The 14534-nt window shown below is 36.8% G+C and overlaps 1 protein-coding gene across 3 annotated transcripts in view; it reads left to right on the top strand.

Moving 5' to 3' along the window:
• Positions 1–14534, top strand: part of P4HA2 (prolyl 4-hydroxylase subunit alpha 2) — a 156220-nt gene that overhangs the window by 64885 nt on the left and 76801 nt on the right. For all 3 annotated transcript variants that reach the window (XM_053717188.1, XM_053717186.1, XM_053717187.1), the window contains exons 9-11: positions 4241–4311; positions 8404–8503; positions 10368–10421. In XM_053717188.1, coding sequence (XP_053573163.1) covers positions 4241–4311; positions 8404–8503; positions 10368–10421 — 225 coding nt within the window. The remainder of the gene's footprint in view (positions 1–4240; positions 4312–8403; positions 8504–10367; positions 10422–14534) is intronic.

The raw sequence follows: 14534 nt of genomic DNA, 5'->3' as shown, positions 1-14534 counted from the left end.
GCCACCTAACTACAATTATTAACCCCTAATCTGCCGATCGGACATTGCCACCACTATAATAACTGTATTAACCCCTAAACCGCCACACTCCCGCCTCGCAAACACTATAATAAATTTTATTAACCCCTAATCTGCCCTCCCTAACATCGTCACCCCCTACCTACAATTATTAACCCCTAATCTCCCGCCCCCAACGTCGCCGCTACTATAATAAAGTTATTAACCCCTAAACCTAAGTCTAACCCTAACCCTAACACCCCCCTAACTTAAATATAATTTAAATAAAACAAACTAAAATTACTATAATTAAATAAATTAATCCTATTTAAAACTAAATACTTACCTATAAAATAAACCATATGATAGCTACAATATAACTAATAGTTACATTGTAGCTATTTTAGGATTTATATTTATTTTACAGGCAACTTTGTATTTATTTTAACTAGGTAGAATGGCTATTAAATAGTTAATAACTATTTAATAGCTACCTAGTGAAAATAATTACAAAATTACCTGTAAAATAAATCCTAACCTAAGTTACAAATACACCTAACACTACACTATCAATAAATTAATTAAATAAATTAACTACAATTATCTAAACTAAAATAAATAAACTAAACTATAGTACAAAAAACAAACAAACACTAAATTACAAAAAATAAAAAAATATTACAAGAATTTTAATCTAATTACAGCTAATCTAAGCCCCCTAATAAAATAAAAAAGCCCCCCAAAATAATAAAATTCCCTACCCTATACTCTTTTACCAGCCCTTAAAAAATACAAGACCCCCCCAACATTACAACCCACCACCCACACACCCCTACTCTAAAACCCACCCGATCCCCCCCTTAAATAAACCTAACACTACCCCATTGAAGATCACCCTACCTTGAGCCGTGTTCATCCAGCTGGGCACCACTGGTCATCCGATCCGTCCAGAAGTCTTCATCCAATGGGGCAGAAGAGGACATCCGGACCGGGAGAAGGCTTCATCCAAGCTTCATCCAAGCGGCATCTTCTATCTTCATCCATCCGGCACGGAGCGGGTCCATCTTCAAGACATCCGACGCGGAGCATCCTCTTCTTTCCACGGCCGACGACTGAATGAAGGTTCCTTTAAATGACGTCATCCAAGATGGCGTCCCTCAAATTCAGATTGGCTGATAGGATTCTATCAGCCAATCGGAATTAAGGTAGGAAAAATCTGATTGGTTGATTTAATCAGCCAATCGGATTGAAGTTCAATCAACCAATAGAATTTACCTCGCATTCTAATGGCTGATCCAATCAGCCAATCGGATTGAACTTCAATCCGATTGGCTGATTAAATCAACTAATCGGATTTTTCCTACCTTAATTCCGATTGGCTGATAGAATCCTATCAGCCAATCGTAATTCAAGGGACGCCATCTTGGATGACGTCATTTAAAGGAACCGTCATTCAGTGTTAGCCGTCGTCAGAAGAGGATGCTCCGCGTCGGATGTCTTGAAGATGAACCCGCTCCACGCCGGATGGATGAAGATAGAAGATGCCGCTTGGATGAAGCCTTCTCCCGGTCCGGATGTCCTCTTCTGCCCCATCGGATGAAGACTTCTGGATGGATCGGATGACCAGTGGTGCACGGCTGGGTGAACACGGCTCAAGAAAGGGTGATCTTCAATGGGGTAGTTTTAGGTTTTTTTAAGGGGGGGATCAGGTGGGTTTTAGAGTAGGGGTGTGTGGGTGGTGGGTTGTAATGTTGGGGGGGGGTATTGTATTTTTTTTTTACAGGTAAAAGAGCTGATTATTTTGGGGCAATGCCCCGCAAAAAGCCCTTTTAAGGGCTGGTAAAAGAGCTGATTACTTTGTAATTTAGTATAGGGTAGGGGATTTTATTATTTTGGGGGGCTTTTTTATTTTATTAGGGGGCTTAGATTAGGTGTAATTAGATTAAAATTCTTGTAATATTTTTTTATTTTTTGTAATTTAGTGTTTGTTTGTTTTTGTACTATAGTTGAGTTTATTTAATTGTATTTTAGTTTAGATAATTGTAGTTAATTTATTTAATTAATTTAATTTTGTAATTATTTTAACTAGGTAGCTATTAAATAGTTATTAACTATTTAATAGCTATTGTACCTAGTTAAAATAAATACAAAGTTGCCTGTAAAATAAATATAAATCCTAAAATAGCTACAATGGAGCTAATAGTTATATTGTAGCTATATTAGGTTTTATATTATAGGTAAGTATTCAGTTTTAAATAGGAATAATTTAATTATAGTAAATTTATTTCGTTTTATTTAAATTTAATTAAGTTAGGGGGTGTTAGGGTTAGGGTTAGACTTTGGGGGCGGCAGATTAGGGGTTAATAATTGTAGGTAGGTGGCGGCGTCGTTGGGGGCGGAAGATTAGGAGTTAATAAATATAATATAGGTGTCGGCAATGTTGGAGGCAGCAGATTAGGGGTTCATAGGGATAATGTACGTGGCGGCGGTGTCCGGAGCGGCAGATTAGGGGTTAATAGTATAATGCAGGTGTCAGCAATAGCGGGGGCGGCAGATTAGGGGTTAATAAGTGTAAGGTTAGGGGTGTTTAGACTCGGGGTTCATGTTAGGGTGTTAGGTGTATACTTAGAAAGTGTTTCCCCATAGGAAACAATGGGGCTGCGTTAGGAGCTGAACGCTGCTTTTTTTGCAGGTGTTTTTTTCAGCCGAAACTGCCCCATTGTTTCCTATGGGGAAATCGTGCACAAGCACGTTTTTCCAGCTTACCACTACCGTAAGCAACGCTGGTATTGAGGGTAGAAGTGGAGCTAAATTTGGCTCAACGCTCACTTTTCTGAGGCTAACGCAGCCATTCAGAAAACTCGTAATACCATAGTTGTTTAAAGGGAGCGGTAAGAAAAAAAGGAGCGTTAGCCCCGCAGGTTTTTACAGACAAAACTCTAAATCTAGGCGAGTGTATGCTAAAAACAAAACGGTAACAAAGGGGTTAATATTCATTACCTTGCCCCTTTGATATGATGCTAACCTGAAAATAACCCAGCAGATTTACACTTAAGGTCTTATTTACAACAAAAAGTACGATTTTTTTAATACTTTGAGTTGCTGTTTTATAAACTGTTTATTGTATTAACATTTAAAGTAATATGATAATTTGAATTAAAAATAATGCAAATTGTGTCCACATTGTTGTTGTATTTTACATTTTTGTATGGTGTTTGATGGGTAATACACATAAAATATGTTTTGCATATGCAGTGAAGTTACAGAATGCCAGTAGAAGTGACTAAGATACTGACGTGGACTGATCTGTTGGAGGAACAGAGGATGTTACTAACAATGAAAGCCACATTTATCACTGATGTGGATTTCCTTGTCTTTGGAGCATAAAATTATACATTTGCCAAATAGAAATGCATTTGTTTATTCCCCATAACAACTGAGAACCATGATAAAAAACATATGTAGAACTATGGATTACAGGCTTAAAGGGACACTGAACAAAAACATTTTCTTTCGTGATTCAGACAGAGCATGCAATTTTAAGCAACTTTCTAATTTACTCCTATTATCAATTTTTTTTGTTCTCTTGCTATCTTTATTTGAAAAAGAAGGCATGTAAGCTAAGGAGCCAGCTAATTTTTGGTTCAGACCCTGGATAGCAGTTGTTTATTGGTGGGTGAATTTATCTACCAATCGGCAAGAACAACCCTGGTTATTCACCAAAAATGGACCGGCATCTAAACTTACATTCTTGCTTTTCAAATAAAGATACCAAGAGAATGAAGAAAATGTGATAATAGGAGTAAATTAGAAAGTTGCTTAAAATTGCATGCTCTATCTGAATCACAAAAGAAAAAAAAATTGGGTTCAGTGTCCCTTTAACGCTTTTCAAGTTAATTAGTTTCTCATTAAAAACCAAAATAGCTAAATATAAAGTAAAACATGTGACTTCTTTGGCGTCCTGTTAATATTCTTTAACTTGCACACAGTAATAAATCATTACATAGAATTTCTCCTCACATATGAAATGCAGCATAGCATACTTTTACGGTACAGCTGAAAGGAATAAAATATATACAAGCCCTGCCATACCTTAATACTCACTGCAATTTATGTTTTTCATTGAAATGTTCTATCTGTGGAAGTCAGTCACAACCATTAAATGCAGATCTTTGTAGTGTTAAAAGAAGTGATGTCTGGTTTAACTACTTATTTATTTAACCACATTTTTTTGTTCACTCAGTTACGAAGAGCCACGGTGCGTGACCCTAAAACTGGTGTCCTAACGGTTGCCAACTACAGAGTGTCTAAAAGGTAATGCCCTTGTTATAGTACTGATTGACTGTTTTCTGTACACCTAAATGGGTGTGTTTAAAGGAACATAAAGGAGCAAAATTAAATTAATCTTTTTTGCTCGAGCATTTCATTATTTCATTATTGCTTGAACAAAGATATAATTAATGGCCAGAGCTGAACATGGCTGCTGAACCAATCAACAGTAGCATATGTGCATAGCTACCAATCTACAGCCATATTCAGCTCCGGATCGGCAGTTTATTATCATACCATTTTGTTAATGTTTATTTATGTCATTTAAATATAAATTAAAATGCACTGCATATAAATAAATATTATTCCAAACATTTAAAATATATTTTTTTGAGCAGGTTGATAATTGCTACAGTGAAATTCAGAGATAATGTATTTAAAAAATAATGTTTACAGTGTCCCTTTAACACTTTCTTTACATGAAAAAGTTCTCTTATTCATTCACACCTAGATCACAAGTTTTGCGTTCCGGTTTTAACGCTGAAAAAATGGCCATTTCAGCGTAAAACCAGAACGCAGCCATTACGAGTCTTGTCGGTATAGCTGTACCACAAGCATTTTAGCCTGTAACACAACATCAGTCCAGCACTAAAAAAAAATAAGTTTTTCTATAGCGCTGGTATTACAGGTTGGCAGTGAGGCTTAAATGCTTGCGTTACAGCCTATACCGACACGATCCGTTCCGCAATCTGAGAACAGTAGTTATGAGTTTTGTGCAACAAATCCGTTTCACAAAACTCATAACTAAAATGTTACAAAGTACACTAACACCCATAAACTACCTTTTAACCACTAAACCGAGGCCCTCCCGCATCACAAACACTAAATAAGACTTATTCACCCCTAATCTGCCGCTCCCGACATCGCCGCCACTAATAAACGTTATTAACCCTTATTCCACTGCTCCCCGACATCATCGCCACTATAATAAAGTTATTAACCCCTATTCCCCCACACCCCAACATCACCCACACTATAATAAAGATATTAACCCCTATTCCTCCGCTCCCCGACATCGACGCCGCTAAATAAAGTTAACCCCTAAACCTCTGGCCTCCCACATTACCGACACTAAATAAACCTATTAACCCCTAAACCGCCAGCCCCCCACATCGCAAAAAACTAAATGAAACTATTAACCCCTAAACCTAGCAACCCCCTAACTTTAAATTAAAATGACAATATCCCTATCTTAAAATACTGTAAATAAAAACTTACCTGTGAAATTAAACAAACTAAGTTTAAACTGTATATTAAACTAACATTATTATTATAATAAAATTAAAATAACTACAAATTAAATAAACTAAATTACACATTAAAAAAACCTAACACTACTAAAACAAATTAAATCTACAATTACAAAAAATAAAAAATACTAAATTACAAAAATAAAAAACACTAAAATACCAAACACTAAATTATGAAAAATAAACAAAATTATCCAAAATAAAAACAATTGAACCTAATCTAATAGCCCAATAAAAATAAAAAAGCCCCCCCCCCCCAACTAAAAAAACCCTAGGCTACAAAAAACTACCAATAGCCCTTAAAAGGGCCTTTTGTAGGGCATTGACTTAAAGAAATCAGCTCTTTTCCTTGTAAAAAAAATACAAAGACCCCCCAACAGTAAAACCTAACTCTAACAAAAACCTAAGCTATCCATTGCCCTGAAAATGGAATTTGTATGGGCATTGCCCTTAAAAGGGCATTTAGCTATTTTTCATTGCCCTAAAAAGGGCATTTAGCTCTTTTAAGATAGCCCAAACCGTAATCTAAAAAAAAAAAAAACACTAACCCCCAACGATCCACTTACAGTTTTTGAAGTCCGGACATCCAGGCGGCGAGGTCTTCATTCATCCAGACGGCATCTTCAATCTTTATCCAGGCGGCGTCTTCTATTTTCATCCCGGCGGTGCAGAGCAGGTCCATCCTTCAAGACATTGGGCACGGAGCGTCCTCTTCACACGGTCGCCGCCATACACTGAATCTTCAATGCAAGGGAGCCGTTTCAAAATGGCGTCCCTTACATTCCTATTGACTGACTTGATTTTTGAAATTCAAATCAGCCAATAGGATGAGACCTACTGAAATCCTATTGGCTGCGATTGGTACTCCGGTTCCATATGAAAGCAGATGCCAGGTCGTTACCGACGGTGACACTGTGTGTGTCACCGTCTGTATCAGCTAATAGGAATGCAAGGGACGCCATTTTGAAAAGGCTCCCTTGCATTGAAGATTCAGTGTACGGCAGCGACCGTATGAAGAGGACACTCCGCGCCGGATGTCTTGAAGGATGGACCTGCTCCATGCCGCCGAGATGAAGATAGAAGATGCCGCCTGTATGGATGAAGATGCCGCTTGGATGAAGACTTCTCGCCGCCTGGATGTCCAGACTTCAGAAACTGTAAGTTGATGGTCGGGGGTTAGTGTTAGGGTTTTTTAACTTTTTTTAGTGTTTTTTTTTTAGATTAGGGTTTGGGCTTTCTTAAGAGCTTAACGCCTTTTTCAGGGCAATGCAAAAGCGCTAAATGCCCTTTTAAGGGCAATGCCCATACAAATGCCCCTTTCAGGGCAATGGGTAGCTTAGGTTTTTGTTAGAGTTAGTTTTTTTTAAAAGTTTTTTTATTTTGGGAGGTTGGTTGGGTGGTGGGTTTTACTGTTGGGGGGTCTTTGTATTTTTTTACAGGGAAAAGAGCTGATTTCTTTAGGGCAATGCCCTACAAAAGGGCTATTGGTAGTTTATTGTAGGCTAGGTTTTTTTTTATTTTGGGGGGCTTTTTTAGTTTTATAGGGCTATTAGATTAGGTGTAATTGTTTTTATTTTTGATAATTCCGTTTGTTATTTTTCGTAATTTAGTGTTTGTTATTTTTTGTAATTTAGTATTTTTAATTTTTTGTAATTGTAGATTTGATTTTTTTTAGTAGTGTTAGGTTTTTTTAATGTGTAATTTAGTTTATGTAATTTGTAGTTATTTTAATTTTAGTATAATAGTAATGTTAGTTTTATATATAAATTAAACTTAGTTTTTTTTAATTTCACAGGTAAGTTTTTATTTATTTTAACATAGGTATATTGTAACTTTAATATAAAGTTAGGGGTTGTTGGGTTTAGGGGTTAATAGTTTAATTTAGTTTTTGCGATGTGGGGGCTGGTGGTTTAGGGGTTAATAGGTTTATTTAGTGGTGGTGATATGGGAGGCCAGAGGTTTAGGGGTTAACAACTTTATTTAGTGGCAGCGATTTTGGGGAGCGGCAGAATAGCGGTTAATATCTTTATTATAGTGTGGGCCATATTGGGGTGCGGGGGAATAGGGGTTAATAACTTTATTTAGGTGGCGGCGATGTCGGGAGCATCAGATTAGGGGTTAATAACTTTATGTAGGTGGCGGCAATGTCGGTGGCAGCAGATTAGGGGTGTTTAAATGTGGGGTTTATGTCAGGGTGTTTAAACGTAACTTAATTTCCCCCATAGACATCAATGGGGTTGCGTTACGGCGATCGCCATTCTGCGCTTCAGGTGTTAGTTTTTTTTCTAACACGCTCTCCCAATTGATGTCTATGGGGAAAGTGTACACAAGCTCATCAAAGCAGCCCTTGTATTTTGTGCGGTATGGAGCTTATCACCACCATATCGCACGCACAAGGCGGCTTTTTAGAATCTTGTAATGGCGGCGCTATGGAGGGTGAAATAATGCAACTTTTGTTGCGTTCATTTCGCACCCTCTATAGCACAAAACTTGTAATCTAGGTGTCAGTCTTTAACAGGAGAGGAGTTGTATTGGATTACATTATAGGCTATAACTGCTTTTGAACAACATGGTTTACTTTCTCAGAATTGTTTTCAGCTTCATACAGGATGAGTCGCTTGTTTCACCCCACTTCATGTTACTGATGCACTTTGACATATTTTATAGGCATGAGATTTGTCCATATGGTTTCTCTTGTTTATGCAGTTAAGTTGTGTAACATTGGGCTCTCCCATATTAAACAGAGGGAACTCTGAGAAATGAATTCTAGAACTTAAATGTTTAATTTTAATGTATAACATTAGACCAATGTATTTGTTTTCTTTAGTGCCTGGTTGGAAGAATATGATGATCTAGTTATTGCACGTGTGAATCAGCGTATGCAAGCGATTACAGGTCTCACAGTTGACACTGCTGAAATGCTTCAGGTAATCTATAACTATATAAACTGCAGATATATTAGGGTATAAGGCAAAGTACAGCCTCTTAAGGTTCCTAATTCTGTATGTAAGTACTTGTGCCATGCCTCATTGTGACTGAGGTTAGCAGAGGGTTCATTGACAGACAATAAGTTATCCTCACCAGATTCACTAAGAAATAGATGCTATTGATTTGAATGGGACTATCTATGGGATGGAAGCTCATGACAAATCTGGGTACCAAGGAGGCACATAAGGGGCTTCACTTTCCTCTGTAGACCACTACTCTCACCTCCTTTTTTTTAGATCTTTAGTTGACTTTAAAAATGTATAGCCTGAAACTCACAAATTATGGTAAGAGGCTGTTGGAGACTTAACTCTTTATCAGTGGTGTGAGATCTGAATATTTACTCAAAATCCAGTCTTTAGTTGACTCCATATTGCCTTACATATGACAAGGTGATATAGATTTGTCATGCCATCTCTGCACATATCATAAGTAACAGCTATTTTTACCATGTGTCATAAAGAATAGTTGACTTTAACCTGCTCATGCTGAAATAAGTGATTACAGTGAAAGCAATGGGTTCTTTTAAAAAGGTGTTTGTAAACAACAAAAATAAGGCCTAGTTGAATAGTAAAGTATGCTGAGGCCAAGCTGTTTAGAAAAAAATAGATTATCTAATGTGCTGCATTCTTTTCTTAATCTTTGTTGAAAAGCATACTTAGGTAGACTCAGGAGCAGCAATGCCCTACTGGGAGCTAGTAGCTAATTGGTGGCTGCACATAAATGCTTCTTCTTATTGGTTCACTCAATGTGTTCAAATAGCTCCCATTAGTACATTGTTGCTTTTTTTAAAAAGTGTATCAAGAGAATTAAGCTAATTTGATAATATAAGTAAGTTGGAAATTTGTTTAACCCTTTGAGTGCTAAGCACTTTCTCACCTGGGTGCTAAGCTGATTTAAGTTTTTTTTTTTTTAAATTTTAATTTTATGATTTTTTTTTTTTTTTAACTTTTGTAAAAAAAAATTCAGATCCCCAAGACTGAGTTACAGCCTTCTAAGCAGCATGCCCCCTTTCCCTATACTTTGTATTGTAAATTGTTAATAAAGTTGCACGGTGACATCATCACGTCATTGCGTGTGATGTCTTTGCGCAAAACGTGAAGCCCCGGCGATGCCTGTCACTATGCAGGCCCGATCGCAGGGGTAGGAGCGGGTGGGAGCCCCTATATCTCCCTAAAGGTGGGAGAGTGCTAGTGATGGCTCTGAGCCGTCGTCAGCACCAGAGTGGGAAACTCTGCGACGGCTCAGAGCCGTCGTTAGCACTCAAGGGGTTAAAATGGTATTCTCTATCTGAATAACGAGAGAAACATTTTGGAATTCATGTCCCTTTAAGATTGTTACTTTTGTTTGTGTTAGTCTTTGTTTGGGCTTATCTTTATTCCTCTGATTCTGCATCTACCTAAGCATTAGCTGAATGTTCTTAACTGGATTCCAGGGGAGGCCAACAAACCATAACCTCAGAACAGGAATTCAGTAATGGGAGACAGGAGGACATAATGCAACAACTACAACGTTTTATGGTGAATACAACCATGTAGCTATTGGTTGGAAGAATTAAAAACATATCTCTGTGGAGCAGTAAAAGTAAATTCAGTCATGTATTAGGGACAAGTCAACGTGTAAATATCTTTGGTTTTACCAAGGGTGACCATGCATATCAAAGCTTCTGTTGGTGTCGCTATTTGACACGGATTATCTTACAGTAAACAAAAATATACTCAGTTTTACAGATTCTTTGTTCTGTACTATAAACTCTCCACATGCTGCTTAATCTTAGTTTTAATTATTCAACATTTATTTTCTCAGGTTGCTAATTATGGTATGGGTGGGCAGTATGAGCCTCATTTTGATTTTTCAAGGGTAAGTATGAATTTATATACAAATTTCTGTGACAAATGTGTATTTCAGTAAAACGGTGGTTTGGATGTTGGAATCGTTCACACCCATTCACATATCTGCTTTATGAAGAACTTTCATATGTTTTTGGATAGGACATTTCCCAGCAGCTTTATTACTCTGTATGTTCCATATCAAATATGTGACATTAATATACTGTATTGACTTAATTTGATTATATCCTCCATAAACTGCATTCTTACCTTTATGTCGGTTCGAGACAGCCAGAATAAACAGAGTATTTAATTAATCCTCACTTTAATTAATTCTCACTGCCAAACTGGACCTATTCCAGGATTCCTTACTGTTTGTTTAATTTTTAGAGCAGTCTGTTTATGAGAATAGCCAATCAAACTGCTGTAAGAAAGCTGTAAAAAAAAAGCCTTCCAACTCTGAGTGCAAAAAATGGGTCCGGCAAGCAGTCTTGTCATACTACATATAAATGGCAAAGTATTTTATTTGCTTTCCTTTAAATTAAATTAAATGAAATCATCTGTATGTAGCAGAATTCTCCATTTATATACACTTGTATATAGTGTTTGTATTATATAGCTGTGTCTAAGGCAGTTTTAATTATAAGTCAGATAGTCCCTTGTCTAAACATGGTACAATAACTGCTCATTTACTATAAAATTCAGTTGGCAACGAAGGACATGAGCACATCTGTGGGTCAGTTTCAGTATTAGAACAGTATTCATGGTTTAACTAAAAAATATTTATTTAAAACCAACAACCTTTTAGACTCTTTATGTGCAACTATCAATAGTAACAGTTTCAAAGGGACACTGTATCAGTAGCAAAATGTTATCTGTGCTACAACCATACAATCATTTATGAGATTACTCTTTGTGCTACCATTCTCTTATCATCATTGTGTTATTAATGGAAAATATTGCCCCACCTTACTTTGCTAATACTTTTTTTTTCGTTATGCTTTAACATACTGCATTTAATAATTGTATATATTTAAGTATAACATTGAGCGCATATAATCACTGTGAAAATTATATATTTTCCATTGGTGGGTTGACAATCTTTCAATAGTGGCTCTACAATATACAACTCAATGATAGCAACAGTATTATATGCTCTTCTCTAGCAGTGCTCATCCAAGCCCCTTTTTCCTTGTGGCTGCACATACCTGCTGTAAAGTACTTACAACAACTAAAGGAAGCCTAAATTTCACTGTGGGTGAATACAAAATTAATAATCCACTACAATATTCTCCCTCTCTGCATTAAAGGCTAATAGTGGCCTGGCTGCACTACAGTAATCCCTAATGATGGACTCCCCCTCTTCATTGCAGTTGAAGCTACCTGACACATACCCCCACTGCAATAATCACTCACCACCATAATAAAGCTATCTGACCTGGCCCCCAAGTGGAATAATGACTCCCTGAATCAACCAACCACAGTAACCCCCTAGGCAGCCCCCACATGACCTATCCAGTACAGGTGACTAGTGTTTCAGTAAAAATTAACCCTCACTGCAGGTCTGGACCTATTCTGGGGCTCCCTCATGTTTATTTAATTTTAAGAGCAGTTTTTGATTATGAAAATAGAATAAAATAGACCTGGCAAGCAGTCCTGCCATACCACATATACATAGCAAATTATTTTTCACTGTCTGCTTTCCTTTATTTCTTTTTTAATCATCAGTGTGTAGCTGACCAAACAGATTTGAGCAGTTTTACTATAACCAGGGACGGACTGAGCGGTTAGGCAGATAGTACCTGGATCGAGGGCCCGGCAGATGAGGGGGGTCCACAAGTGGTGTCACAAGAGCCCCTGGTGTGCTGCCTACACTCAGTCACAGCTGGTTAAATGAGCTAATGTGCTGAGCCACACTAGCAGTTGTGTGACGAGCGAATGGCAGTAGGCAGGTCAAGTTTATTATGGGATCACACACACACAGTGAGTGCCTACAGCCCTTCCCTTCTTCTATTCAAAGATTAGCTAGAGCAGCTGCAGTGCTGGCCACTACACCAGTGGTTGTGAGCTGGAGTGGTTGACAGATGATCGTGAGCTTAAGCAGCACTTATGGCTGCTCTACCAGTAATTAAACAGTTAAGGTGGGAGTGGGGGGCATCCCTGGAGTGGGGGTCTGTTGCTGTGGGGGCCCTGGAATGTGGGGTCTAAATTGGATTTTGGGGGCCTTTCACTGTTTTTTGTCCAGGGACCCTGGTTGGTCTCAGTCCGTCCCTGAGTGTGAATCATGCTGTTGTAAAGCTTACATGCAAATATTTTATATATAGCTCTCTTATATGGAGAACTGTTTTAATTTAAAGATATAACTAATATAGCAAGCTGAATGTGTTTTAAAAAGCAAAAAAATGGCTATGCATTCTTTTTTCTAAACCAAATCATTTCATGATTAAATATTGAGCATTGTGCTTGGTTTATGTATAGCCTGCAAGTATAACATAGCAAAGATTTTATTTTTAAAATAGAATTATAATGCTGAACCACAACACCACATACCAAGCGCCAGTAGCATACAAACCATTTAAAATATAAAAGTGCTACTAAAATGATCTCATACACCTAAATAATGTATAGCCAGATTTAATGCTATTTAAAAAAACACTCCTTTACATGCTCTGACATTATTTCTCCTTGTGTGTATAAATATAATTTTGCTTTCAATAATGCTTTATTACACCTCTCTTTAAATGCTGTGTGTGTTAGTCCTAGTTTCTTGTTTATCTCTTGTGAGAACAGTAAGACCATTTTCTTCGCTAATTGACCATTCATTAATATGGAGTATAGAACCATTCTCAGAACTGGACTATATTTAATCTTGTGCTTTGGAATATATAGAAACCAACCAGAAGTCTTTAGCGTACCTCCCCTTCCTATACATTACATTTAGTTTTCACCTATTTGGAGATGTTGGGTTGTAGCGTTAACAAAAAAAAACCTTTTGTACTCCCATAAGTTAGTAATTGTTAAGGCTTAGTTGGATGTCTGGACTATTTTTAGTAATGTATATTAAGCAAGATTTACATTCCTCAGTCATCATATCTTCGCCAAATGTTTTGAGTTTCAACAAAAAAAATGGTATGAACATACATCAATTTCTCTTGTTTTTTTAGTTGAAAATTGACCTACACCTTGATTTATTGATATTCTTGCAGGAGGTACAATGTTTTCTCCTGTTTTCAAGTATCCCATTGCTCCCCTTCCCATTGGACCATGGCTCTTTAAATTTTCTAGCAGCATGATCCTTTTTAACCCCTACACAAGATGTGTTTAAAGTTTCTCCTTGTTTAGTTTTTCATCAGGATAAGACAGCCACTGAAAGTGGTTTCTTCACATTAAACTATACCTGAGAAGGTAGTCCCTTTATTCTATTCTTATCCATGAACAAGTCTTTGCTGAACAGGTTTGCTGTTGTCAGAGCTTCATAGACAAGTCATTTGAAGTGTCTAAAACAACTGAGCAAGGTAGCCACATGGTCCTCTTTGCATATATTCACAAAGATCAGGTCAGTCAGGTTACTTCTTCTCAAGCAGCATATTGTCGTAACATTTTGCAGACAACTGGTCCTAAGACCTAGGCACACAAGCAGTTTTAACCCTTAAATTCTGGGAAGGATAAGACTCTTAAGCGCTACTGCTTAATTACCCAATATGGAAAGATAGTCTTACTATGTAATTTGAATCAATAAATTCTGTTTATTTTGAACAAAATATAGATGCAAACAGTTAGATCTAAAAGTTTGAAATAAAAATATAGTCTAAATCACTGTTAGTTAAAACAAATATTTAAAACAGATAGTTAAAACAAATAGGTTGGCCAACCTAAAAACATGAGTCGGATGAATCAATATAATATGCTATAATCTCATAGATGTATTGAATAAGCAAGTTAATATATTTATTTATGTCTGGATATATTTGAGCCTAGGTAAAGATTTCAGATATTATTTGTGGATCTGATGTGGCGCAATTTATGATACAATAAAGTATTCACAAAGAATATTTGCAATGTTTAGTGATATTTATTTCAGTGTAAAAATAAAAACATACAAACAATTTTCATCAATAGTATCAGCCTTAAACGTATAAATGAT

Source organism: Bombina bombina, chromosome 6 (genome assembly GCF_027579735.1).
Source record: "Bombina bombina isolate aBomBom1 chromosome 6, aBomBom1.pri, whole genome shotgun sequence".
Classification (NCBI taxonomy): Eukaryota; Metazoa; Chordata; class Amphibia; order Anura; family Bombinatoridae; genus Bombina; species Bombina bombina.
The sequence above is the reverse complement of the archived record's forward strand: the minus strand, read 5'-3'. Positions and strand labels throughout refer to the sequence as shown.